Here is a 27637-nt window from a genome sequence, read left to right as displayed (position 1 = left end):
TCCCTTTGTATATCACCTTTCAATAAATGAAAAAGCTAAAAAATAGTACATTTCCTTCTTAATAAAGATTTTCTTAAGAGATAAAATGGAGACAGAAATGTAACTTTTTCTAGTTTTTTAAAATTGTTTCCCTTGAGTCCAGGGAAAGTGCCTTTGAACTAGTACCTGCATGCTCCCAGCTGCACACCTGGACTTCTCCTCCTCCAGGAACAGTTCTGCAAGCTTCCCTTCAGGTTGTTAATGGCGTTCCTATCTGATCTCCCCAGCGATGGGATGAACATCCAAAAAGTGTTTGAGCAACATGTCTAGTGCTTTTATTATTCCTTTTTCTTTTTCCTTTGCCAGTCCTGGCGCTTGAACTCAGGGCCTGAGCACTGTCCTTGGCTTCTTTTTGATCAAGGCTAGCACTTTACCACCTGAGCCACAGTGCCACTTCTGGCTTTTTCTATATATGTGGTGCTGAGGAATCAAATGCAGGGCTTCATACATAGGCAGCAAGCAGTCTACCACTAGGCCATATTCCCAGCCCTTCTTTTATTTTTTTAATGACAGTATTGGACTTTGAAATCAGGGCAGTTGGCTTTTTCATTCAAAGCTATTGCTTTACCACTTGAGCTTATCCATGTTGTTTTGGTGGTTACTTGGATATTACAGTCTCTCAAATTGGTCTGCATAGACTAGCTCTCAACCTTAATCCTCAGATCTTAAGCTCTTAAATAGCTAGGATTACAGGTGTGATCCACCCATATGCAACTTTATTTTAACACATCAGATTTTTAAATTAATCTTCCTAAACTTTTAAGATTCTCTCTCTCGGAACTAAATGAGCAAAAGCGTTATTTTCATGAACTATTATCCCAAAATTAGTTTCTAGCTTCCAAGAACTAATAGCAATCAGTACCCTTTGAAATAATATCACTGAGTTCAGAGAAGGTAAACAATTCATAAACAAGGTATAAGGACCTGATTACAAATTAAGCTCGACTGATGCAAATGTATATATGCATTCCAATACATCATGGCTCTTCTCAGATGAAAATGGACTTGGAGTACTAACTAATTGCTCTCTGAGAATCTCAGCCTTGAGATTTCATGAAATAAATGACAGCACTTTCAACCTTCCTGTTCTGCTAGGCTACAGGTTGGTTTTTTTTTTTTTTATCACTGGGGTAAGGGAAGTCAACAATGATCAGAGCAGCTGTTGATTAGAGCTCTCTGAAAAGAGTAATTTGAGTACCATAGTTATTTCATCATGTTCTCTTTCCCTGGTTCCACCCTGGGCTGACACCATGATATTGTCCATCTTCATTTTATGATATAAGATTAAATAGAAATATAATTGGTCCACATGATAGCTCATAATCTTTTGTGTCTTTCATTTGAAGTGAAAATAAGTTACCTCATAAGAAGATGTGAAGAAAACAACTGGTTCTGAGCAAAATTCTCTAATACCAGATGTGCAAATATGGTTAGCTAGCTTGTCACATTGTCAGTTTTGATAAGGATAACCCAGTATGGAATGTAACATGGCTTCAGCAAATACACTATGCCCTATAAATTGGCATAACCTGGTAAAAGGATAAGGTAGTGCGATTACAAAAACACAAATATCCATTTATGTATGGTTGCTACAAAACAATTGCAAACTCAGAGTTAATAGAAACATCAAAAGCTGTTCACTAAGCAATGTCTGACAATGGAAACTGCTACAATGCATGAGGAACCTATTGATATATTTCATAGAAATAACAAGTAGTATACAATTATGTCAAATGAGATAATAAATTCAGTATTAAATGACTGGAATGAGAAAAGAAAGTGACTTAGTTGCAGCTGTCTGGTTGAGAATAAATACAATTTTAATTTAGGAACTACTATTCATTTTGTTGATAATGACAGGTAGTAACGAAATAGTTAAGAAAGATAGGGAAAGTTTAAAAGAAAGAAAACAAGACAAGTGCATAAGTCTTTTGCTGACTCTGTCTGTGGAGTAAACTTATCAAAGAAGAACAAACTTCCACACAAGTTAAACAGGCTGAGCGCTGGTGGCTCACGCCTGTAATCCTAGCTATTCAGGTCACCAAAATGCATTTTAGCATTTTAGCTAAACTGAACCTGTCTTTTTATTTTTCATATTTGCCAATATTGCTGATCTAAAGCTAAGAATTTTCTGTATGGATGGCGTTTTTATTCTTATCTTTAAATACTTTGGAGTAAGTTTTTTGCTTCCTCTGGTAAAAAGGTTCAGGATTGATTCAGGTACTATGTGTACGTGTAGGAAAATGTCACTCCCCACCCTGTACAATGTATGCTAATAAAAAAATTTAAAATATAGCCACAATGTCAATTAATATGGGAAACAGTTTTGTTTTTTAAAATAAAAATAGAACTATCATATGGGACAGTAATTGTACTTCTAAGGATCTTTGGGAAATAATCAAAATCATGATATCAAAGTAGTATCTGTACTCTCCTGATAATTACTTCATTATTTAATAATTCAACCTGAATGCTGAATAATAAGAATGAAGAAAATATGGGATGCATACACAACGGAATACGATTCAGCCTTTAAAAAGAAGAAAGATCTTCTTCTTTTTGTGACAACATGGATGAACCTTCTAAATAACACAATTCTTATTAGAACTGAAACTGAATGTTTATATGCAAATGATTTGCCTATGATGGGCAGACTCATACGAAACAAGTTTGCCAGTGTTTAGGAGGAGGAAGCAAGGGGGAGCAACTGTGAAAGATGAATAAATTCTACAGATCCACTCTATAAATTGGGAGGGACTATGTTGCATGGCATACTTAAAATTTAAGAGGTTGTTTTTGTAACAAGTGTTCTTACCACAAAGTAAAATAAAACTAAATAACAACTATAAAAATGAATTTTTATGCTGAAGAAAATAATGAAATCATGTAGAAACTCAAAGTCTCACTCACACACATTTCTTATTCATCAATGACTGGAGTGTAATTTCCATTCTGGTGCCCTATCTATCCTTCTCAAATACTACTGTGTGTTTTTCCTACAGAGACATTTTCCTATATGCCCCAAATATAACCAACTAAACAGAAAATTAACAGGATCACATTGCTACCACTGAATCCTCACACACTATTAAGGTTTTGCCAGTTGTCCCCACAATGACCCTTACAGCAAAGGAAGCAGCTCAGAATCCCATTGATTTTAGTTACATAGTTTCCTTTAGTCTTCTTTAGTCTGGAATAGATCCCAGGTCTTTTCTAGATTTCATGACATAATGTTCTAATGTAGCACTATAGTGCATAATTCAAAATGAAACGTTTGTTTAGATTCTATTGGATTTAACTATAAAGTATATGTCTTATGTCAGTATGGCTGCATTCTACAAAGCTTGCTAGCGACTCACCAAGAGGAAAATCTAGTCTCTCAATCTTGTTTTTAGTGGGAAATCACTTAGTAAAAGCAATGATGCTGAAGGAATTAAATCATATCAGTAATAAACACACCATTAGCTGGCATATTTAGCATAAATAGATTAGCATTTTCAAATTATCTTCCATACTTATACATGGGGACATTTTTCCTTTAAGTTATTCCTTACTATTTTTTATTTTACTAAGGGAAGTTAAGTATTTTTTAAATAAATAATAACATATACAATTTTCTTGACAGCCTACAAAATATTCTTTTAATAAAATGTTCTCCTTATTTTAGTGAATATGCTTGGAACAGTCTTCATTGGAAAATTTTGTTTTCTCAATATTAGAAGGCTCATTTTTGAATGCTTTTTCATAGTACACTGGGTATTTATTTCACTGTGATTTATTTTATATAGAAGTCAAATAGTCTACTTCTAGGTAACCACAGTAATATGAAAACTAAATCTGGGCCAGGGATGTAGTGGAAGTATGTTCTAAAACTGGAATTTTTGAACTAACTTTCCTAGATTCTCTAGCTGTTTTCTTTTCTTTTCTTCAGATTCTCAGAATGGTTCATAATGGAAAAGTTAGCCTCATGGTGGGACTTTTGCACTCCACTCTGACTTTCCATTTTAGCGGTTCTTAAAGTGTCTTATTCATTGAATTCATTGATTTCCTCCCTGCCCCATTTTAGATCAGTTCCTCAGGATTTACTCTGTTTCTTGTTGGGGCAGGTTAGAAACATTTTTCTCTTGGCCTTTGTTTTCTGGAAGCAGACAAAGAGTTAGTTTATGCATCATGCCTTGAATATACCAGGAGGCAAGGCAGGTGTAAACATTAGTGTCAACTTTACAGATGTGTCCTTTTCTTTGTATGACTTCATATTTTCATAGTTATCACATACAACTTGAGGGATTGATTCCTGCCTTATTCCCCAAGATCAAGCAAGATAATAAGCTTGACCTCATGCCTGGCCTCAGACAGTTCCAATCTGGGCTGGGCCAAGGACACCACTCTTGGTCCCCAGGGACAATAGCCCCTCACCCCAAGTGGAGCATTCCACTGTGGGGCTGGTCAAGGACATCACGCTGGGACCATAACCCATTTTCTGTTTTCTATTTCCTCGTTTAGCCCTATATAAGCCCACCCCAAAACGCAGTAAGGCGAATAACCTCCAAACCCGAGGGAAGGTCTGTGCCCTTTGCTGTTCCTCAATAAACAGTCCTCTGTTGAAGATTTAAGTCTGGCCTACTCCTTTTCCATTCACGTCCAATTCCCTAACACTGTATAATAAATGTTAACTAAAATTGAAATGAAGTTAGATATAATCTGAATAAATTATTACTAGATAAGGCTTTGTTTTGACCTTAAGATATTAGAAACGTTTTCACAAATAATTAAAGATAAATCTCACCATTATAATTGGCCATTTATATGCTGCTAGATGATTTTTGTGGAAATTGGTCCCAAATTTTGTTTTTAAAAATGTTCTTTTTCTTTCATTTAATCTTTACTTATATTGGCTATTGATTTAATGTGTCACATTTTAACAAAATGCAAATCAATACTACACACTACTTTTGTATTTTTCCAATGTTCTCAATACTAATTTCCTTGATTTGAGGTTATTTTCCTTCTCTGTTATACTTTAAAACTTTAAATTCAAGTCTAAGCAGATAGCCTCACAGTCATTGTAAGATCAAGTGCAGGCTGTGATCTTATGAACCAGTGAGAACCTGCAATTTACCCCCACTGACGTCATCATTCATATTAAAGTCTCATTCTATATATTCAGGATTCTATATAGTTTCCAGTGGAGAAAAATACCTGGCGAAAGAACATGTTCATGTCATATAATAGGCATTTCTCATTTATGATTCAGGAGATAGGCACTTTTGTTTTGTTTATGTTAGGACTCTTTTTGGTACTGGAAAATCAATAGTGACAAAATAGCCTTTTAAAAAAAGCTTCCTCTTGTAATAATGATGACATTGACCCAGCTGCATTGTACCCATGGACTGATAGATTAAATTGAAACTCCATTGTGCAATTACTTAAAGATTTAACAATATTATAATAAAAATGAATGACTAAATAAAAATAAACCCCTTCATTCTTCAGAGATGATTATTTCCAAGTACACAGAGTTGAACAAATTAGACTCATTAGGAGAATCAAGAGGAATAGTGAAGTGGTTTAAAATGCTCTGGCATTCTGTCCAAATCGAATTTCCAGATGAGCTACGCTGAGCACCAGACAGTGTGGTAGGAACCTCCACAATGCCACCCAGCAACCAGTCCTGCTGTTCACATTCATACCATTTCACTACTCCTCCAGAGACATAATGATCTCGAGGACCAACAGCACACTTCTCAAATCAAATTATAAAAACCAAAGTTTGTTTTCGGTTCTCTCTGTGTTGTTCTGTCTCTTCTGCACACTTAAATGAGATTCAAAGCAAATTCACTAGCCAAGTGAAGGTTTAACATGACTTCAGCTCAGTCAACAAGTTTGCAATTTTTATTTTATTTGTGTGTGTGTGTGTGTGTGTGTGTGTGTGTGTGTGTGTGCCAGGCCTGGTAATTGGACTCAGGGCCTGTGTGGGGTCCCGGAACTTTTTGCTCAAGACTAGGACTCTACCATTTGAGTCACACCTTCACTTCAGCCCTTTTGGTGGCTAGATGTCAGCTAACACTGATTTGAATTTTCTCTTCCATCCTCTCTTTTCTGACTCCTCACACAACATAATGAAGAAATAAGTTTTGGTATGGCAAAATAGTATCACGGATTCTAAAACTTTTTCTTTGGATTGCCATTTTTTTTTTCAGATATTTAATCTTCTTGATTACCACATCTAATCAAAACCTGACTGTTTCAATGAGTCTTTAGCAAACATTTATGTGATTAATCTAATATATATATATATATATATGTAGGTAGGTATATGTATATGTATGTGTACATATATATGTATGCATATATATGTACACACATATGTTTGTATATAGATGTATATATGTATATGTATATATATACATATATATTCTGTCCTGGGGCTTGAACTCAGGACCTGAGCACTATCCCTGGCTTCTTTTTCTCAAGGTTAGCACTCTACTTACTTGAACCACGGCTCCCCTTCTGGCTTTTTCTGTTTACGTAGTGCTGAGAAATCGAACCCAGGGCTTCCTGCATGCTAGACAAGCACTCCACAAGTGACATTCCCAGCCCCATAATTTAATTTTATGATTCCTTAATATGCTTAGAAGAGTAATCAAAAAGGAATATAGTAAGACAACCTAACACTTACTTCTGCATTTAATTGAAAAAAACTAGGATGAGAATCTATACATATCATAATCTGAGTTTCCTAACAAATACTTTTTAAGGTATGTTATACCACAATTCTTATTTATATGTTTTTACAATTTGCATCTTGTCATGCATGTAGACTTTAAGACAAAAGAAGAAAGGAAAATTTTTGACTCATTAAATACTTGGCACACTTTTGGCATCCCTGAGAAAATTCCAAGTTATCTCATTTTGGAGTAGTGATTACAAACCTAAAATTGTTTTTTCCTAGAACTATATTTTTACTTTTGTTTTCCTTGTAATTACAAAATGAAGCAGAAAGTTTCACATACATCTAAGACACAGATTTATATTTGTATGAAAATTTTTCATGTGTGGTGAAAATATAGTTTATTCAAGGTAGACTTTCTGTAATTCTCATTCCATAGACATAATAATTAAATCTCCACAGATATTATATGTCTGTTTTGTTCTTTAAATTTCTTTTGATAAAGTATAAAATGTGAACATTATATAGCAAATAACTTTGAAATGGTTCTTAAAATGTAAAAGCTAGAGCAACCACACAAGTTATAAGTGCATAACAGTGCATAACTGAGAGGGCTAGAATATATTTCTAGCAGATGTTAGAATGTTTTTGTACTCAAAGTGATTATGCATATTTATGTGACTTATTTTAATTCTGAAACTTCTGAAATCCCAAAGAATACCGTGTACCAATTTAGAGCACTGTTACTTATTATCTTGTGTTAATCACACAGTAATTAATATATAAAGTTTATATGATCAACCTGTGTGTGACCTGAATTTATGTAAATATTTATATTTAACAATCTATGTTAAAATTTCTATGTCAGGTTTATTTTATATTTCAGAATTAAGGCATTACTTGAAATCCCTGTGGATTCTAGTCCATATATATCTAATGTTTTTTCTTTTCCCTAAATGTATGTATTTGTATAAAAATGACAACAGTTACTTCCTCTTAGATTTAGCTCTCTCTTAGCCAAGTTTCCACTTTCATCATTCAGGGTACACACAGAGGCACACATTGGAACACATAACTTTCAGCTTTGTCTCTATCTGCTTATGCTTCCAATCCGGAAAAGGTGCACATAGAGGCTCAGGTGCACTCAGATTGCTAGCACAGAGATTTGGAGACATTCCTTCTCTCTATGCTATTTAACTGCCAACTATGAACAAAGCATGGATGGATTCTCTACAGAACATATTAAATGGATTCCATATCATGGCTGTGAATTACGATCAGTTCCTGTCACTGTATTATAGTGAATACATGTTTATAATCCAACCTGTACTTGAAGGTAATTTTATTTCTTGATTGTACTTATGAAAAACAATGAAATTCAATTTAGTTTTCTTAGGGGAAGAAAACCTCACAAGAAAACATTAAGATCAGGTTTGATTCCATAAAAGAATATGTGTCAGTCAGGTTCAAATGTGTGCAAAATTAATCACTATATTCAAGATTTTTGATGATGTTGAAGACATCTAAGAGTAACAAGATAGTATATATTTTAATCATAATATGATCATATGTAACATATAAGAGATATTAATTTTTGATTATAAAAATATTCTATGATTGTACATGTATAAAGGAAGGCAGGGTGAAGAAGCATTTTATTAATCACACAGTGCAAATTCAAAATGACAAATTCAAGCTGGACATGGGGGATCATGACTATAATTATAGCTACTTGGGAGGCTGAGATCTGAGGATCCCAGTTTGAAGCCAATCCAGGCAGGAAAGTCCATAAGACACTTATCTCCAATTAACAACCAGAAAACGAGAAATGGCTCAAAGTGGTAGAGTGCTATTCTGGAGTGAAAAAACTCAGGGACAGCCCAAGTCCCGAGTTCCAGCCCAACAACGAGAGAGAGAGGGAGAGAGAGAGAGAGAGAGAGAGAGAGAGAGAGAGAGAGAGAGAGAGAGAGAGAGAGAGAGAGAGAGAGAGAGAGAGAGACAGAGAGAGAGTTCACAAACTTAGATGCAAAAATTTCCTGGCAAGTACCTTCAACATGAGAAGAAGCTTGAAGGACCTTTCCCACCTTTTCTTCAAACAGGAGACATTCTTATTCTATATAAATATCATGCAGAATTCTGTATATTTTGACTTTGTATAGAACAATTTAGGCAAAATAGCCAAAACAAAAGCTGAATAGCTATTTATTTTTAGTATTGAAAAATACCACAATTCAAAATTTAGAAATCCACAAATCGCTTACTTTGGTAGAGTTTTCAAGTGATTTTCTCTTAATTCCAATATCCTCAATTTGACAAGTCTATAGAAAAGAAATTAAAGAAATTACTTCTTTCTATTCTGTACAAACAATCATTCACATGGTAAAATCAATTATCATTATGACTACCCAAATATCTCTGCTGAAATTTTTCATTATGTTTACAAATTTTAAATAAATGTAAAAACTGGTGAGAAGGTTTGCTTTGACACTGAATAATGACAAACCACTATTCTCATAATAAATATTTCAAAGATAAGTTGGTATCTTTGTCTTCTAAATATCTAATATCTTTTAAAATATTCACTATGGCAATTAATTTTATATATTTGATAGAGTATACACTAAATATTGGGAGCTGTGTTCACTGAAGCACAACAATACTTTTCTTCAGGAGACTATGAATGGATTTGAAAGGCAAATATTATAACATAGAAACAAAAAATTGGGGGTATATAGCAAGGCAGATTTGGATAAAAATTTAGACTGCGCCATATTCTATCTTTGTGACACTATGCAAAATAATTAACTCTTTTTCTGATCCATGGGGTTCAAAATAACAAAAGACATAATACATGCAATGCAAAATTCCTAGCATATCATGCATTTTAGTTTTAAAGTTATTACTAATTCCCTTAATTGTACAATGGGATAAGTGCCTTAGAGTACCATGTTTTACTGACTCAAAGCTACACATTTTAGAATTCCTAAAAAAACCCAATCAATTTGAAAACCTTTTTCAAATGTTCTGTAACAATGCTAAAGTTGGATGAACATTACACAAAAAGTGAAAGGTTTCTATTATTGGGTACTTCAGGCATCCCTGTAGCAATTATTTCTTAATGCTTGTGATCTGGAACATTCTGTTGTTACTTATATCTATATGAAGCTGAAATTATGCTAAAATAAAATTGCCAGAAGAAATATTAATTTAATACTTTAAGTGTGTAAGAAGTTTAGGAACATTTCACTCTTCATTATTTCAGCTCTGACCTCCAATATTTACTCAACTTATAGGTACTCATCTAGTTTGCCTTCCTTTTCCCTTTGTTTTGCCTGCTATTAAGTTTCTAACTTATTTCCAATCTTATTACTACACCTGTTTATAATAAAATCATAGTTCTTTAAAATATAAATTTCAGTAATAATAACATGATTTATTTCTTTAGCATATAGATATTTTTGTGTTTCAAATCTCAGCAGTTGTACTAATATAATGATATCCTAAGACTTGTTTTGGCTTTTAGGAGTACACAGTCTCATGGAGAAATCTTAAGCATCCTACTTGAAAATTAAAAATACTTTTTAGGTTATAATATCAGCATATCAGCATATCTTAGAAGACAATTTATACAGGACTTAAATTTTAATTCCCAGTAGTTATGGTATTTATGTTATGTTTTCTGTAGGCCTACATCTCATCCTCATTTTAGGACTATTTAAAGAGAATTCAAGACAACAATTCAAGACAACAATTTTTTTAGCTTGATAACTTAATAATTTATGATTTGCTGGGCACTGCTAGTTCATTCCTGTAATCCTAGCTACTCAGGAGGCTGAGATGTGAGGATCAAAGTTTGAAGCCAGCCCAAGCAGAAAAGTCCCCATGAGACTCTTATCTCCAATTAACCACTCAAAAATGGGAAATGGTTGGGGTTGGGGATATAGCCTAGTGGCAAGAGTGCCTGCCTCCGATACACGAGGCCCTAGGTTCGATTCCCCAGCACCACATATACAGAGAACGGCCAGAAGTGGCGCTGTGGCTCAAGTGGCAGAGTGCTAGCCTTGAGCGGGAAGAAGCCAGGGACAGTGCTCAGGCCCTGAGTCCAAGGCCCAGGACTGGCAAAAAAAAAAAAAAAAAAAAAAAAAAAATGGGAAATGGTGCTGTGGCTCAATTGGTAGAGTGCTAGCCTTGCACACAAAAAGGCTCATGGACAGTGCAAGGGTCCTGGGTTCAAGCCCAACAACTGACCAAAAAAAGTTATGATTTACTGATTCAAAAACATATTTTAGTGCTGTAGTCAGTACAAGAGTAGCCATTTTGGTTTGTGAGGGTAGACAATAAGACCTGAATTCATTTATAAAACAAGCAAAGACTTTTTCAAAAACCTGTGACATCTAAAACTGCTCAGGATAGACTGTTCACGAGTGTTTTAATATTTTTGATTCACAGAAGTACAAGAATCTGGAAAATGCCAATGAGCTTTCAGTATGTAAATGGAAGTGGCTACATATTAAGTGATTTTATTATTCCACTGAGTTCATAAAACCATCTGCCAGCTTCTGTCAACAGACAGGTGTTAAATTATGCCCAGTGTATTAGTAAAACAATTTCACAAACAATCATTTGGAAAATCAGTGTAAAATGAAATTAAAATATCATTGCTTTTAAGATGTATCTTTTAGCTAGAGACACAATACTATCACATTCCAACTGGAAGATACTGAAACAAACTATGAATGAAAATAAAATTTCTCTGTAATTTCACTGTGAAGTACCTAGTCTTTTTTTTTAAATCTCTTGTATGCTTATATTGGAAACTACTTAATCATAATTGCTTAGCCATAATTGCTACATAATATCATAGGGATGGGTTGTAATATATTTAACCAGTTTTCTAAAGTACTGTGTAATTCTGGTTTTTCCATTTTGTCTATAGTAACAAATACATTTATCCACAAAACCAGCTGATAACTGGACCGTAGTGAGAAATATTTCTGGAAGTGAATAAAAAAGGTAATAGCTGTATTTTCTGACCTTTCAAAGAATATAAAGTTATCATCAATAACACACGCTATAGTTTTTTAAGAATTTGTATTGTTATTAGTTGTGAAATAAGCCCTCATTATGTATTTAATGACCAACACATGTTTCATTAAAAATTGTTGTGGATTTAATTTACCTGTTTCTGCCCAAGATTTTAATTTTCATATTAATATTATAAGAATTATTTACATATTAAGGATATACTATTTGTTTTTATATATAATGAAAACGTTTTCCTAGTTTTTCTATCTTAAATTTTATATTTCCTTATTTATTTTATTTTAAAACATTTAGATTTCACATCTGTCCATCCACTTGTATTTTCCTATGATTTTATGTCTACAAAGGCATTTTTTTCAACCATTTATCTATATTTTAAGATCATGTTTCACTGTATTTTTTTCTATTTAATTCATCAAGAGTTTAAAAAAATTAATAACGTCTTGAAGAACCTAAAGTTAGGTCTTTTAGCAGAAACTTTCATGAATTAGTCTTATTTGTTGTATAATAATGCAGTGTAAATTTACTCATAATTGTGCTCCTTGAAAACTATGCTTACCTAAGGTGAATTAAGATTGCATAATTTTGTATTTGTTATTCTTACCTTCCAAAATTGGCTGGAAGAAATTCAAGAAAGGCGTCATTCAGGTAGAGCTGGGTCAGGTTTAGAAGCTGTGTAAAGCCATCAGGTAGTCTAAAAAGGAGGCAAAGTTTTAGTATTTCATCAGAGTTGCAATAGGAACAGAAAAAAAAAAACAACTATGTATTTCTGCGAAGAAAAAAAATAAATATTTCAATTCTCATTTGGTTTCACAAAGGGAGAACTGATAAGAGTGTATTGTTACAACTTGGAAATTTTGTCTGTTCTCAAAACAAATGATATTTTCCAACCTCCATACTTATCTCCTATACTGAAATTGGGATTCATGTGACTACCAACATCAGCAAGAGCATCCACACTAGCCAACGCATAGGGTGATGTCAAGTGTGAAATGTTTCATAGATTAAGATAGACAGTTTTTCTTAAAAGAATATTTAGATACAATGAGAACTTAGAATTTGTTTCTCTTACTGTGATGACTGTCAAGTATGGAAAAGGGAGGATAATAACACATTAACTGATGCTTTCTTTTCCCTTTTTTCTTTTGTTTTTCCTTCCTCCCTTCCTTTCCTTCCCTCCTTCCCACCCTCTTTCCTTCCCACTCTCCTTCCCTCCCTCCTTTCCTTCCTTCCTTTCTTTGTTCATTTTTTTTTTGGTCAGTCTTGCAGCTTAAATTCAGGGCCTTGTATTTGTTCTTGGCACCTTAAGATTGGCAGTCTACCATGTAAGCCACTCTAGCCTGGTTTGGTGCTCTTTGTCTTAGAGATTGAGTCTCATAAACTTTTCTGCTACAGCTATCTCTGAAGCTCTATACTGTAGGCCTCAGTCTTCTGACTGGCTGGCCAGGATTATAAACCAGAACCTGGTTTTATAATTTATTTAATATAAGGTCATATATTATGATTCTAATTGATTTAACTTATAGTTATTATAAATAAACAAGAACATTGGAAGAACAATTGAATGGAATTTTAGACTATGAGAAGCATTAAAATTTGAGAAAATATACTTTGAAGAATTTTAGAAATTAGGTGAAATAACTATTTTAAAAATTAAATTTTTTCTTTGGGTCTGGCTCTATGGTCTCCCTTATTGGGAATAATTAGCACAGGATTAGGCAAGCCACAGCAGAGGATCACAAGAGCCCAATAGCAATACCCTTATGATCACATAAGATGATGCTAAGTGAAATGAACTCCATTTTATGGAAATGATTGTTATATCACAGTTGTAACTACTTTCAGCATCCCATGTGTATCTGTAGTTTATACTGTTGATGATGTTCTTGTATCACCTTCTTGGATTGTATCTACACTATCTCTGTAATCTTATCTGAGTATATTGGAAACCGTGTATACTGGTATTAGAATTAGGAAATTGAGAGGGAATACCAAAATTGAGAGACAAAGGGTAAATTAAGAGAAACAACAACAAAAGCAATACTTGCAAAACTGTATGGTGTAAGCGAACTGAACACCTCAGGGGGGGAAAGGGGGAGGGGGGAGGGTGTTATGAGGGACAAGGTAACAAACAGTGCAAGAAATGTATCCAATGCCTAACATATGAAACTGTAACCTCTTTGTACATCAGTTTTATAATAAAAACTTTAAAAAAATTAAATGTTTTTTGGGGGGCTGGGGATTTAGCTCAGCTGAAGAGCGCCTGCCTGGCAAGCACAAGGTCCCGAGTTCGGTCATCAGCTCTGGAAAACAAAACAAAACAAAACTATAAAAGACCAAAAATTAAATGCTTTTTTAACTAAAATGAATTAATTCAAGGATTTTCCCACAGATTTTTTCTGCGAGAAATATTAATTGATTTTCTATAAGTAATTTTTATTAAATATTCGAATGCCTTAATCTCTAGTGTAATCCAGGCTATATTTATATTTTATTTATATTTCCTATTACCTTTCAAATTTGTGTTCTCCTCAAATTATATTATCTTTCTTTGAATTTACAACCAAAATTAAAGAGCTGCCTATTCTCATTGCTTTTTTACTACTCTCTTGCCTTTGTTTTGAGGCAGCTACCCCAAATCTATTACTAAAACCACACTGAAGTATCCCATAGCATCTTGGCTCCCAATTTTACTGGCTCTATGTGTTTTCTTTCCCATACTACCTAGTAACAGTTGTTAACTTTGACTTTTAGCCTCTGTTTCTAGCGTCACAGTTTTCTTGTTTCTTCTACTCCTTGGCTATTATATCCAAATTTCACTTCAGTTTCTTTTCTACTGCACAATCATTTTTATAAAATGTATATATATGTATATGTATTTGTATACACACATACATATATACATATGTTACACATGTGTCTGTGTGCGTATATAACATCCAATAGAGTGAAGAAATATGACCACTACTCTATAAGAAGTAAGAATCAGTGGCAAATGGTATTTTTTTCTCTGTAGTTTTTTTATTCTAAATGATCCTCTGTGGGGAACCCCAGAGTCATCTGGGGACTGTGACTGGCTGTAGGAGATTTGAGTAGCATGCATGAGGTATGAATGATATCAGTGGGAAATACTGGTTATGGGGTTGCTTATCCTATGTCTCAGTAAAGACACAGAAAAATGAGTGTGACCTTCTCTAGTAATCCTATCAAAAGACCAGAGGAGTCCTTGCATGTATTTGTCTTACTGCTTCTTGATTTCTTCTTATGTACCTTTTGAAATGTGGCTTTTTGCTTACTTTCCACTAATTCCCTGAAAAAAATATGAACATATAAAAGCAGAAGTTGGGGAGACATCTTCACTTTAATCTTGCCTAATTGCTAACTCTTTCTTCACTTTGTAGGTGAAATGAAAGGATTATCACTACATGCGCATATTTTCCACCTGTCACCCCAAGGTCTGCTGCTCAGATCTAGATCTGAACCAATACTGATGTGAAAAGTGTAAACATAGTAAGAATATTTTAATTGAAATATAACTATCATCTTATTTTGATTCTTTTTGCCTCCCAGAGTTATTTATAGGATGGAATTATTCATGACATTAAAATAAAGACCAGTACTATGTATATAAAGGTTGAAAGAAGTTAATTTTAAGTTAATTAACCTGGTAATTTAAACTTGTCACAATAGGCTGGAATTAATGGGACAAACCTGTAATCCCAGCAGTTGGGAGGATAAGGTAGGATGATTAAATGTTCAAGGTCACTCTGGGATACATATGAGACATGTCAAAACACTGAAAAAGAACTGTAATGATTGATAAGTAGGAAAAAAAAGACTTTTAAAAATGCTTATTTTCTAATTATATGAGCAGTTTCCACTATCCAACTTTCCCCAGACGTAGTCTACTATGTATGCATTAAGTTTATTGTACCATTTCTCTTTCTCTTGTACTTTTTTTTCCCTTTCTTTATTGTGTGGTATTGGGGTTTGGATCCAGAGTCTTGGATTTGATGGGCAGGAGCTCTATCATGTGAGTCATGCCTGTAGCCATTTTTACTCTGGAAATTTTTGAGTGAAGAGTTTTGCTTTTCATCCTGACTAGTCTAGACCATGATCCTCCAATTTATACTTCCTGCCACAGCTTGTGTGACAAGTGTATGCCTTGTGTGCCTAGCTATAAGTAGAAATGGGGGTCTTATGAATTTTTTACCCCACCTGGATTTGAACAACTATCCTCCTAAGAATAGACTCCTGAGTAGATAAGATTACAGGTATGAACCACCTTTGCCTGGAGGTATTGGACTATTCTTGATCAGGGTTGTATTTCTTTATTTCTGCTTCTCAATTGATGCTGATGCCACAGAAAAAAACTGGTTTATCCCATCAAACATTACTTTTAGTGTTTTAAACGTAACTATAGATTAAAATTATCACACTGGACTATCAAAAACCAAGTTCTATGAAAAGACAAAATGTAAAATAATTTTCATCCTTCTTTATCAACATAAATGCTGATATTTTATATTGGACTTTCCTTCTTTAAAGTGTAGTATTAAAGGTGAATTTATGTATTATGTCTTAGTTAATAGCTTGTATATTCTTATTTTAAAATCAATTTAGCAATAATTTATTGAATTGTCACTCTGCACTAGTTTCAAACAATGTCTTCTTTATTTTCTTCTTAGGATTCAGTTAATATATTTTTGAATATATTTCAGGTAAAATATTTTATATCAATTATGATTTATACTATTTCTAGGTATTTTCTACTATTACTAGGTATCCATTCTTAGGAAATTGTAATTGATTTAAGGATAAAGAATCTCCTAAAGTAGGATTACACTTTGAAAATAGTAGGAATTGACCCCGTAAAGCCACCAGCACAACAATGTTCATGGCAGCACAATTTGTCATAGCTAGAATCTGGAACCAACCCAGATGCCCCTCAGTAGAAGAATGGATCAGGAAAATGTGGTACATACACAATGGAATTTTATGCATCTATCAGAAAGAATGACATTGCCCCATATGTAAGGAAATGGAAGGACCTGGAAAAAGTTATACTAAATGAAGTGAGCCAGACCCAAAGAAACATGGACTCTATGGTCTCCCTCATAGAGAATAATTAGCACAGATTTAAGCAAGTCACAGCAGAGGATCACAGGAGTCTAATAGCTATACCCGTATGAACACAAAAGATAATACTAAGTGAAATGAACTCCATGTTATGGAAACGATTGTTGTAACTACTTTCAACGTGCCATATGTAATTGTAGCCTCTATTATTGATGATCTTCTTGTATTACCTTCCTGTGGTTGTACCTACACTTTCTCTGTATCTTATCTGAGTATATTGGAAACAGGGTATACTGGTATTAGAACTAGGAAATTGGAAGGGAATACCAAAATCTAGAGACACAGGGTAAAAAAAGACAAACAACTACAAAAGCAATACTTGCAAAACTGTTTGGTGTAAATGAACTGAACAACTCATGGGGGGGGGCGGAAGGGGGTGGGGGAAGGGGAATGAGGGAGGAGGTAACAAACAGTACAAGAAATGTATCCAGTGCCTAATGTATGTAACTGTAACCTCTCTGTAATTCAGTTTGATTATATATATATATATAAATATATATAAATATATATATATATATATATATATATATAAAGAAAGTGTATTAGATATCTTCAAAATAGATTTTGCCAGTCTACCAAAGAAGATATTCATGTAGATCACCAGTGGCTCATGATTGTAATCTTAGCTACTCAAAATGCTGGAATCTGGAGGATCAAAATTGGAGTCATCTCAGGGAAAAAAGACTGCTATACTCCATCTTCAAAATAATTAGCAAAAAGCTACACAGGATGTGTGGGACAAGTGATAATACAGCCATCTGAGGTAGCAAGACTAACAAGTATGAGACTCTGACTTCAAATTCTAGTATTTCCAAAAATGAAAAACAAGCAAACAAAAAAATGAAGAAGGCATCCAGTTTGCCTGTTAACAATGTATCATATTTTTGAAGTTCTTAATAGGAACTTCACTTGAATACATTACAACTGAAGTCCAACGACATGGGCTTTAATCCCAGTGCTACTTTTTCAAATAACCAAATTTCACAAGATTCAGTTTCCTTATTTGTAAGATAATAATGTTAATATTTACTTCTCAGACTTTCTGCAATTATTACATTGTTACTTGTTTTGTAGAAATAATCTTGAAAGAGCCAACATTCTATTTCCTTTAGTATTGCTTTCATTGTGATCTTTCCACACTAGGTCGAACTCTATTTGAAATATTTTTATACTTGCTAATTTTCATTAGTGGAATAGGAAAATTACATTTGGCTGCAAACATCCTTGTGTCAACATTTTAATACTTTTTTTATTTGCTTTAAAAGTTAAATGAAAACAGCTGAGACATCTGACCCCTAATAGAAGTTAACAAGTATAAAATTAAAACTTTCATATGCTGTGATTAAGAAGCCAATGTAAAATCTCTTGCTCTAGCCAGAAAGGCATTTGGTATCTAAATACATTTTCATACAGTTTAAAACCATGAAAGCAATATAATAATTTGAGAGGACATTGGAAAATAAATATAATCATTATACCTCCTTAACACAACCATAATTGTCATTTTGTGTATTTATTTTCTATTAATCATTCAATATAATTGCAAAGTTGCATCATTACATTTCCCTTTACCTTAAAATTATGTTTAAATTTTTTTTTATAAACAGTGACTACAAAGTTATAATTCATATTCAGACACATTTTATAGCTAGAGGGAGGTAATATTAAACATGCAACATTAAGAAGTCTAAATGGAGTTGATCCAGGTAAACGGAAACATGTGGTCATAATATATGTATGTAGTCTTCATATTCACATCATAGGATAACACCATTTATTAATTATTCATTGTTGAACAATATTTATGTTTCAATATATTCCTTCTTTTCCCTTGGTCCTGATACTGGGTATGAACTTAGGGCCATCAGTGCTCTACCTTAGCTTTTTGCTCAAGGTTGGCACTCTACCACTTGAGCCACATCTCCACATCCATCTTTTTGCTGTTTAATTGGAGAAAAGAGACTCATAGAATTTTGAATATCTATAATTATAGATGTGAGCCATTGTCACTGGGCTCAAAAATATTCCTTAATTTACAATTTTTGCTTCTTCAGATGTTATTAAGCATAAAGAAACCCAGGAATTTAAAAGGTAGTTTCATAGCTGGGTGCCAGTAGCCCATACCTATCATGCTAGTTACTTGGGAGGCTGAGACCTAAGGATTGCTGTTTGAGGTTAGAAAGGTGAGTCCAGTGAGACTTTTATTTTGAATTAGCTACGAGAAAACTGGAAGTGGAGCTGTCGCTCAAAGAGGCAGAACTCTAGCTTTGAGCAAAAGAGCTCAGGGAAGTGCCAAGGCCCTGAGTTCAAGCCCCATAACCCATCAAAATAAATAAATAAATAATAAAAACTAGCTTCATGCATTTCTTTTTCTTTTTTTGGCCAGTTCTGGGCCTTGGACTCAGGGCCTAAACACTGTCCCTGGCTTCTTTTTGCTCAAGGCTAGCACTCTGCCACTTGAGCCATAGCGCCAATTCTGGCCATTTTCTGTATATGTGGTGCTGAGGAATCGAACCTAAGGCTTCATGTATAGGACTCAAGCACTCTTGCCGCTAGGCCATACTCCCAGCCCCAGCTTCATGCATTTCTATATGTAAAAAGGTAATAATAGTACTTATCTACATAATGTAGCCATTGTAAAAACTAAACCAAAAAAACTACCCAGAAGCCTGAAACATGATAGGTTCTCAGGAAATATTACCCTTTGCTTTTCTCATTGAGTAGTTATTTTTAAACCTGCTGTGAAAATCTTTACCAATGACTTGGCTAAGTTATTCAGGTTATACTAAATGTTTTCACATATATAATAAAAGTTTACAAGCAAACTTTTAGCTTTTAATTTTCGAGGTTTTCCTGAGTGTAATATTTTATAAAATCCTAAGGGCAAAGAAAGTAACCAAAAGCAATAGAAAAAAATCAATAGAACCATATCTAGTTTCACAAAAATTGATAAATCTCTAGTCAGAGTAATCAAGCAAAAATTGGAAGAGAGACCATCACTACATATGTGTATATTTACATATTAAGAAACCATTAAACAAACTTTATGAAAAGCAATGGGCTAACAAATTTTAAATTTGTATTGAGTATATGAAGTCCTGCAAAATACCCCACAGACACTACTTTAGATAACTTAAGTAACAGGTAGTTTAGCAATCCCATAGCTATCAAGGAAATTTAACTCAGAATAAAACATTACAATAATGAAAATTCCAAGCCCAAAATGACTGAAAATGACTAATTCTATCAAATATTTAATAAAGAAATAACATTACATTTTCTATAAATTCTTACAGAAAATAGAACATTTCCATTTTTCTTCTTCTTCTTTTTTTTTTTGACAGTCCTGTGGCTTGAACTCATGGCCTGAGTGCTGTCCGTGGCTTCTTCTTTTTTTCCCTTTCTTTCTCTCTCTTTTTTTTTTTTTTTTTTTTGCTCAAGGCTAGCGCTCTACCACTTGAGCTACAGCACGACTTCTGGCCTTCTGGCCTTTTCTATATATGTAGTGCTGAGGAATCAAACCCAGGGCTTCATATATATGAGGCAGGCATTCTGCCACTATGCCTCATGAACATAGATGAGAAATTAACAAATATTAGCAAATGAGAGTAATTCATATGAAAGAAAATACTATGTCATGAGTAAATGTAATTTGTCCATCAGTTGCAAAATTGTATTCACAGAAAGTATCAACCAGTGTAAGACACTCTTGAAGACACTCATTCAGGTAAGGTATTAAAACAGCTTTGACAAAATTCAATCCCCCTGTCAGTAAGGCAAGACCATAGTGTGACAAACACAATCTAAGGTGGAGCTCTGATTCTCATCTCTTAAAGCTCATAATCAGAACCTAAACTGTGTTATTAACAAATAGAAAGTGGCTACCACAATGGGATCCCACTTCTAGAACTATTACTAGATGACTCAGTCTCACTCAGCTACCCTCCTTGAAGAGGCAAACTGCTATGTTTTGAATTGTCAGTGGAAAGGATTAGAGGGCAGGAAGCTATAAAAAGCCTTTAGGTCCCAAGAGTGCCATTTAGCTGACAGTAGAAATCTAGGAATCACAGGTTTGTAATAAGGAAAGAACTCTGCCAACCACCAGGGTTGAAATGGATGCTTCTGTAGTTGAGTCATCTGATGGGATCACAGCTCAACTCAAACCTTGATTACAGTCCCTGGAAACTCAGAAACCAGCTCTATTCTGCCCAGATTCCAGATCTACACAGTTGCAGCAAATATTTCCTATTAAATATCTGTTGAAGGACTTGCATCTAAAATAAGTTTTGTAATTCAAAAATGAAAAGGCAAATAAAACAAACAAAAAATGGAATCATTACAAAAGAAACAACACATTGTATAAATAATCACATGAAAAGATGCTAATTAGATTTTTAAAATATAACATAAAACCACTGTGAAATATTGCATCTGATAGGCTGTCTAGAATTTAAGAAATAAATCTGATATTACCAAATGATGACAAAGATGGGAAACAATTGAAACTGGTATATAACTGTTGAAATTGAATAATTGAATTGCTGTCTTAGAGAACAATTTGGGATTTTATTACAAGTTTAAGCACTCAAGTGCCAGAAAACTACTCTTAGGTTTTTAAGCAATAAAAATGAAGCATATGTTCACACAAATACCACTACATAATGTATACTAGCATTTTTATTATAGTCCCAAAGGGGGGAAAAACCTAAGTACCAATCAATTGATTAGATATACAAATCATATTATAATTGCACATTGCAATAGTATCTAGCAATAGGGGAAATGAAGTACTGATTACTGAAAAATCATGGACAAATGTTAAAATTGTGACATTAAGTAAAAAGGAATAAGGCAAAAGTAAATTTCCATGAAATTTTTAAAAAGACACAATTATGAGGTTAGTAATCAGAGGAATGAATGGATGATGGGGCTGAGTGAATTTGAGTATGTTGAAATAATCTATATCTTTATTATGGTGATGGCTAAATTACATGTATTTGTTTTACACAGTCTATATTTAAAAGCCAACCTTTTAAAATCTACTAATGAGATGAACTTTTCTATTGTGGAACATTTTACATATTCGGAAACTAATTAAAGTTTGGAATATTAAGCAATTTTTAATGAAATAAATAATAGCTTTCAAAAGTTAAACATTCTCTGAAAAGAATTCAGGTAAATAGCCACTAATATTATAGATTTTAAAGCCTGGATTCTACCCTAAAAATACCATTATTTATAAATAAAATTATTTTAGAGCCAAAGAGTTATTAGAGTCAAAGAAATAAAGGGAAAATTTTCATCATCTACTCTAAGTAGTATGACTCACATCAAGGACACTTTTGAAATTTTTGTGTAAGTGGTCAGAAACAGTTATTTCACTGAAACAGTGAGCAACTTGCATTTGATCTCAGAGTTTTGGGGGAAAAAACTTTCAGTGTTTGGTTTCTCCCTCATATTTTACTTTGAGGTGGGAAAATTAGGGATTTCAAATTCATTTTGTTTTGTTAGTTGAGTTTTCTCTCTCTACCAAAGGTTTCAAGTTGATTCACAAACCATTCACTGAAAAGATTTACTTCTAAACTTCTTTCTTTTACATACTATGATACACAATTTCCTTTCAATTTCCCTTTGGACGAATCCATGTGTCTTTGAAAAACACTCTTTTATGGTATACCAATGGGTTATATAGCCTCATCAATCTCAGATGGACACAGTCTGGGGGATTTGCTTAGGTCCTATTCTCAGCATGACCCTGAAGACTCACCATCTCTTGTCCCAATACCACAGATTTGTTTTCAGTCTATTTAAAATATATTACTGTTTTAACTGTCACTAGACCTTCTAGATTTTGTTCCCCCTTTCATTTGACTTTATCTTGAAAGTTCCTGACTCATCCATCCATTTATTTCATGATTTCTTGACTCACCTGATCCCACACGTCTCTTCCCTCCATTATATATTCAGTTACCCAACATGGTCATCTGTGGACTCACAGATTTCTTAAGGAACATTCATAAAGCACAAATACCATTTTCTTCATCCTAGCATCTTTATTGTTTATATCTTCCATTCTGCTAGAATAACAGGATTATATCTTTGTCCTTGCTGTCAGTTCTGGTATACAAGAACTTTTTTTATCTAGCAAGACTTAATTTTTTTTGAACTATATGGTTGGTTACTTTAATGAATTTAATACTGCCCTAAAATTTTGTACTCCTTTGAACTTCCATAAAGTCCTGATGCTGCTTTCTCATCATGACCACAAATAATGACTGTTTCTAAGTTCCAATTTGCATCTGTGGAAAGCTGCCTGAGAGCTACAGAGAAATGATGACATAGTTTGCTTCAAAGTAAACATTATATTGTGCCAATTGGACCTTTTTTCTATTCAGTAATGCTTTTAATCATCTTTGGTGAAACAATTCTGATTTGGTTATTTCTTTCCCATAATTCTACTAAATATTACATTAGTGCCACATTAAAATTCAATTGTTATAGAACTTCCTTCTAAATACATTATTACCCAAAATACAAATAACTACAGAGATAAAACTTAATTATACTTACTTGGAAATTGGATTGACACTGGCTTCAATTATTGTTAAACACTTACAGCACTTTATATTTTCTGGAAACTCTTGTACACCTAAAACACAGAAAAATAACAACAAAAGCACATGAAAATCTTCCAGCAAATTAATTTTTCAAGTGATTGTTGTGACAATAACACATCAATAAAGACTATGACTCAATATGTCATTGACATGATTAGAATAAACAAGTAGAGTGAAAATTTCATATACTACTGTTCCATAACAGAAATATACATACATATAGTTTATTATGGCAAAAGTTGAATATTAAATAATATGCCAGCAATAGTGGAAATGAATATAAAATTGAAGATAATTGTATTTGGCACGAGATATATCTTGTCTCTTTAATAACTTTAAGCATAAATATAACTCATTATGTAGTCACTACAATGCAGTACTGGGGAAGGAGAGAATGAGCAGATGTACAGTAAGTTGAAGATGAAAGTCTGTGCTTTCCCAAATACCCTGAAAACCTTGCAGGAAGGAATAGGAGGAACACTAGGGCTGCTTGGCACAGGTAAACTTTCTTAATAAAGACACAGAAATACAACAAATCAAAGAAAGGTTAGAGAAATAGAATTGCATGAAACTGCAGGGCTTATGCAAGGCAAAGGACATAGCTTTCAACATAAATAGAAAGTCCACAGGCTGGGAGAAGATCTTCACTGGCCATACAACAGACAAAGGTCTCATATCTAAACTATATTTAGAACTCAAAAAATTAAGTTCCCCCAAAACAAATCCCCCAAGTAAAACCTGGCCCATTAATGAGCGGGCTAAAGACTTAAGAGACTTCTCTGAAGAGTAAATGAGAATGGCCAAGAGACATATCCCTGGCCATAAAAGAAATGCAAATCAAAACAACATTGAGATTCTACCTCACCCCAGTAAGAATGGCCAATATCAAGAAAACTAACAACAGTTGCTGTTGGAGATATACCCAAAAGGGTACCCCACTACACTGTTGGTGGGAGTGTAAACTTGTTCAACCACTCTGGAAAGCAGTGTGGAGGTTCCTCAAAAGGCCAAAAGACCACAAACAAGAACACACTAAAGCTACCAGCATAACAATGTTCATTGGAGCACAATTTGCCATAGCTAGAATATGGAACCAACCCAGATGCCCCTCAGTACACGAATGGATCAGAAAAATGTGGTACATACACAATGGAATTTTATGCCTCTATCAGAAAGAATGACATTGCCCCATTTGTAAGGAAATTAAAGGACTTGGAAAAAATTATACTAAGTGAAGTAAGCCAGACCCAAAGAAACATGGACTCTATGGTCTCCCTCATAGGGAATAATTAGTACAGGTTTAAGCAAGTCACAGCAGAGGATCACAAGAGCCCAATATCTATATCCATAAGAACACATAAGATGATGCTAAGTGAAATGAACTCCATGTTATGGAAACGATTGTTATATCATTGTTGTAACTACTTTCAAAGTGCTATGTGTAACCATAGCTTCTATTATTGACGATCTTCTTGTATCCCCTCCCTGTGGTGTAGCTGCACTTTCTCTGTATCTTCTCTGAGTACACTGGAAACCGTGTATACTGGTATTAGAACTAGGAAACTGAAAAGGAATACCAAAATAGAGAGACACAGGGTAAAAACGACAAACGACTACAAAAGCAATCCTTGCAAAACTGTTTGGTGTGAATGAACTGAACAACTCATGGGGTGGGGGGAAAAAGGAATGGGGAGGGGGAGAGGGGAATGAGGGAGGAGGTAAGAGTACAAGAAATGTATCCAATGACTAATGTATGAAACTGTAACCTCTCTGTACATCAGTTTGACAATAAATTTTTTTTTTAAGTCCAAACATAGAGCTCCCTATGACCCTGCAATCCCATTTTGGGGCATTTATCCAAAAGGTCACAAGCAAGGGCATACTAAATCTACCAACATAGCCATGTTCATTGCAGCACTACTTACAATAGCTAAAATATGGAACCAAAGCAGATGCCCCCCAGTAGATGAATGTATCAAGAAAAGTTGGCATATATACACAATGGAATTCTATGCTTCTAGCAGAAAGAACGACATTGCCCCATTCATAAGGAAATGGAAAGACTTAGAAAAAATCATAAGTAAGTGAAGTGAGCCAGACCCTAGAAACATACACTCTGTGGTTTCCCTCACTGGTAATAATTAGTATATGTCTAGGATAGTTCTAGCAGATGCTCACAATAGCTTTGTAGCTATGACATATGAACACATAGGATTAAACTAAGTGAAATGAACTCCAAGTTATGGAAACAAACGGTTTGTCATTGTTATTTTTAACATACTGTGTGAAATTATTTCTTTTTTCTTTTGTTTATCTTCCCTATGGTTTAGCCCCTTTTGTCACTGTTTTTGATTTTGTTACCTTGAGTATTGTACATATATTTGTCTGAATTAGGGAAGGGAAGGGGAACATCAAAATGGTGAGACACAGTGTAAAAGGCAAACCAATGCAACAGCAATATTTACAAGACAGTATGTTGTAAACTAACTGTACAGCTGGGGGAGGGGTTGGGAAGGAGGAAAGGTTGAAAAAATGAGGGAGGAGGTGACAAACTTGACAAGAAATGTATTCACTATCTTATGTATGTAACTGTAATCCCTCTGTACATCACCTAGACAATAAAGTTTTTTTTTTAAATCTGTGCTTTCAGGAATCATTTTTATACAATTAGGGAAAACAGACACATTTATTCGATGAATACAAGGTGCAGCACAGAACTGATAGACATTTCCAAAGCAATATAAGGCTTATTGCAAAGAGTATCACTCTGCTTCTGGTTGAGAATTTGAAGAGATGAGCTTCCTTTACCCTTCCTTGGGGTCTACTTGGAGTATCTGTGGCAGCTACCTGGATATCAGTCCTTTCATAATTCTCAACTGCATAAGCTTCTCTATAAAACAGAAAATCAGGGCTGGGGATATGGCCTAGTGGCAAGAGTGCCTGCCTTATATACATGAGGCCCTGGGTTCAATTCCCCAGCACCACATATACAGAAAATGGCCAGAAGTGGCGCTGTGGCTCATGTGGCAGAGTGCTAGCCTTGAGCAAAAGGAAGCCAGGGACAGTGCTCAGGCCCTGAGTCCAAGCCCCAGGACTGGCCCCCAAAAAAAACAAAAAACAAAAAAAAAACAAAAAAGAACAACAGAAAATCAGCAAGCTTTAAGCCTAATCCATAAGAATGAGGAGAAGAGGACTAAATGATACAGATAACATTTCAATCAGATGGCAGAAAAATGAATAAAATATAATAGGCCCTGAAAAAAATTAGAAGGAGAGTTAACAATTTCAAACTGTTACTATCTGCCCACAGTACCACTTTTCATTGTTGGAACTAACCTTCTTTCTATCTTTAGCTTTGTCTGGTAAATTTGAAATATGGGTTCATCTCGTGGTTTTGTAACTCACACAGGTTCCTGACTAGTATATTACTTCCTCAACTTATGTACGGAGCAAGATAGAGAAACAAATAAATTTAGATATGATTTCAAGGAAAAGAATACATATATATATATATATATATATATATATATATATATATTTACTGAAAATGGGTTTTCCTACTATGGTATAAGAAGTATGTTCTTTGTTTAAAAATTTATTACTAGTTTAAATGTGAGATCATTCATGGTCAAGTATTTTGGCTTAAGATAGGATTCCAGCTTCATCCCTTCTGATTGAGTAACCCTAGGGAAGAAACTTAAACACTTAAAGTTTTAGTTTCTTCCTCTAAAAAGATTATGTGGATTATTTCATCACAGAGTTACAGTGAAGAGTGAGAATGTATTCAACAATAGAATGCTGTGTTAATTTATTCCACAATTGTTAGTAATAAAAAAGAAGCAGAGGATGGCAATCAATACAAATATCAACAATAGTGGAAGAATGAGCTAGTAGGGGGAATAAATTTACAGAATTTATCTACTTTACAGACATAAGAAAGGAAGAACTAATGTGCTGGAAGTCTATAGCAGTATAATAAAAAATGTGGTAGTTGAGATTATTGATCTTGCAGAAAAGTAAGTTTAATGTATAAGTATGTAAAATTATGTTTTATAGGTATATTTACATATACTTTATGTAATTACATGCCATTATAGCATTTTCTTCTCCATATTTGTTACAGTAATTA

At 34.0% G+C, this 27637-nt stretch overlaps 1 protein-coding gene across 2 annotated transcripts in view; it reads right to left on the bottom strand.

The window, feature by feature from the left end:
• The window catches only part of Lrrc7 (leucine rich repeat containing 7), a 374249-nt gene that overhangs the window by 216526 nt on the left and 130086 nt on the right, over positions 1-27637 (bottom strand). For both annotated transcript variants that reach the window (XM_048349940.1, XM_048349941.1), the window contains exons 4-6: positions 23462-23540; positions 12357-12446; positions 8971-9027 (exon numbers count right to left, since the gene is read on the bottom strand). In XM_048349940.1, the coding sequence (XP_048205897.1) occupies positions 8971-9027; positions 12357-12446; positions 23462-23540 (226 nt within the window). The remainder of the gene's footprint in view (positions 1-8970; positions 9028-12356; positions 12447-23461; positions 23541-27637) is intronic.

This window comes from Perognathus longimembris, chromosome 7 (assembly GCF_023159225.1).
Source record: "Perognathus longimembris pacificus isolate PPM17 chromosome 7, ASM2315922v1, whole genome shotgun sequence".
In the NCBI taxonomy this organism is placed as follows: domain Eukaryota; kingdom Metazoa; phylum Chordata; class Mammalia; order Rodentia; family Heteromyidae; genus Perognathus; species Perognathus longimembris.
Note: the sequence above shows the minus strand (reverse complement) of the source record. Positions and strands in the feature narration are given on the sequence as shown.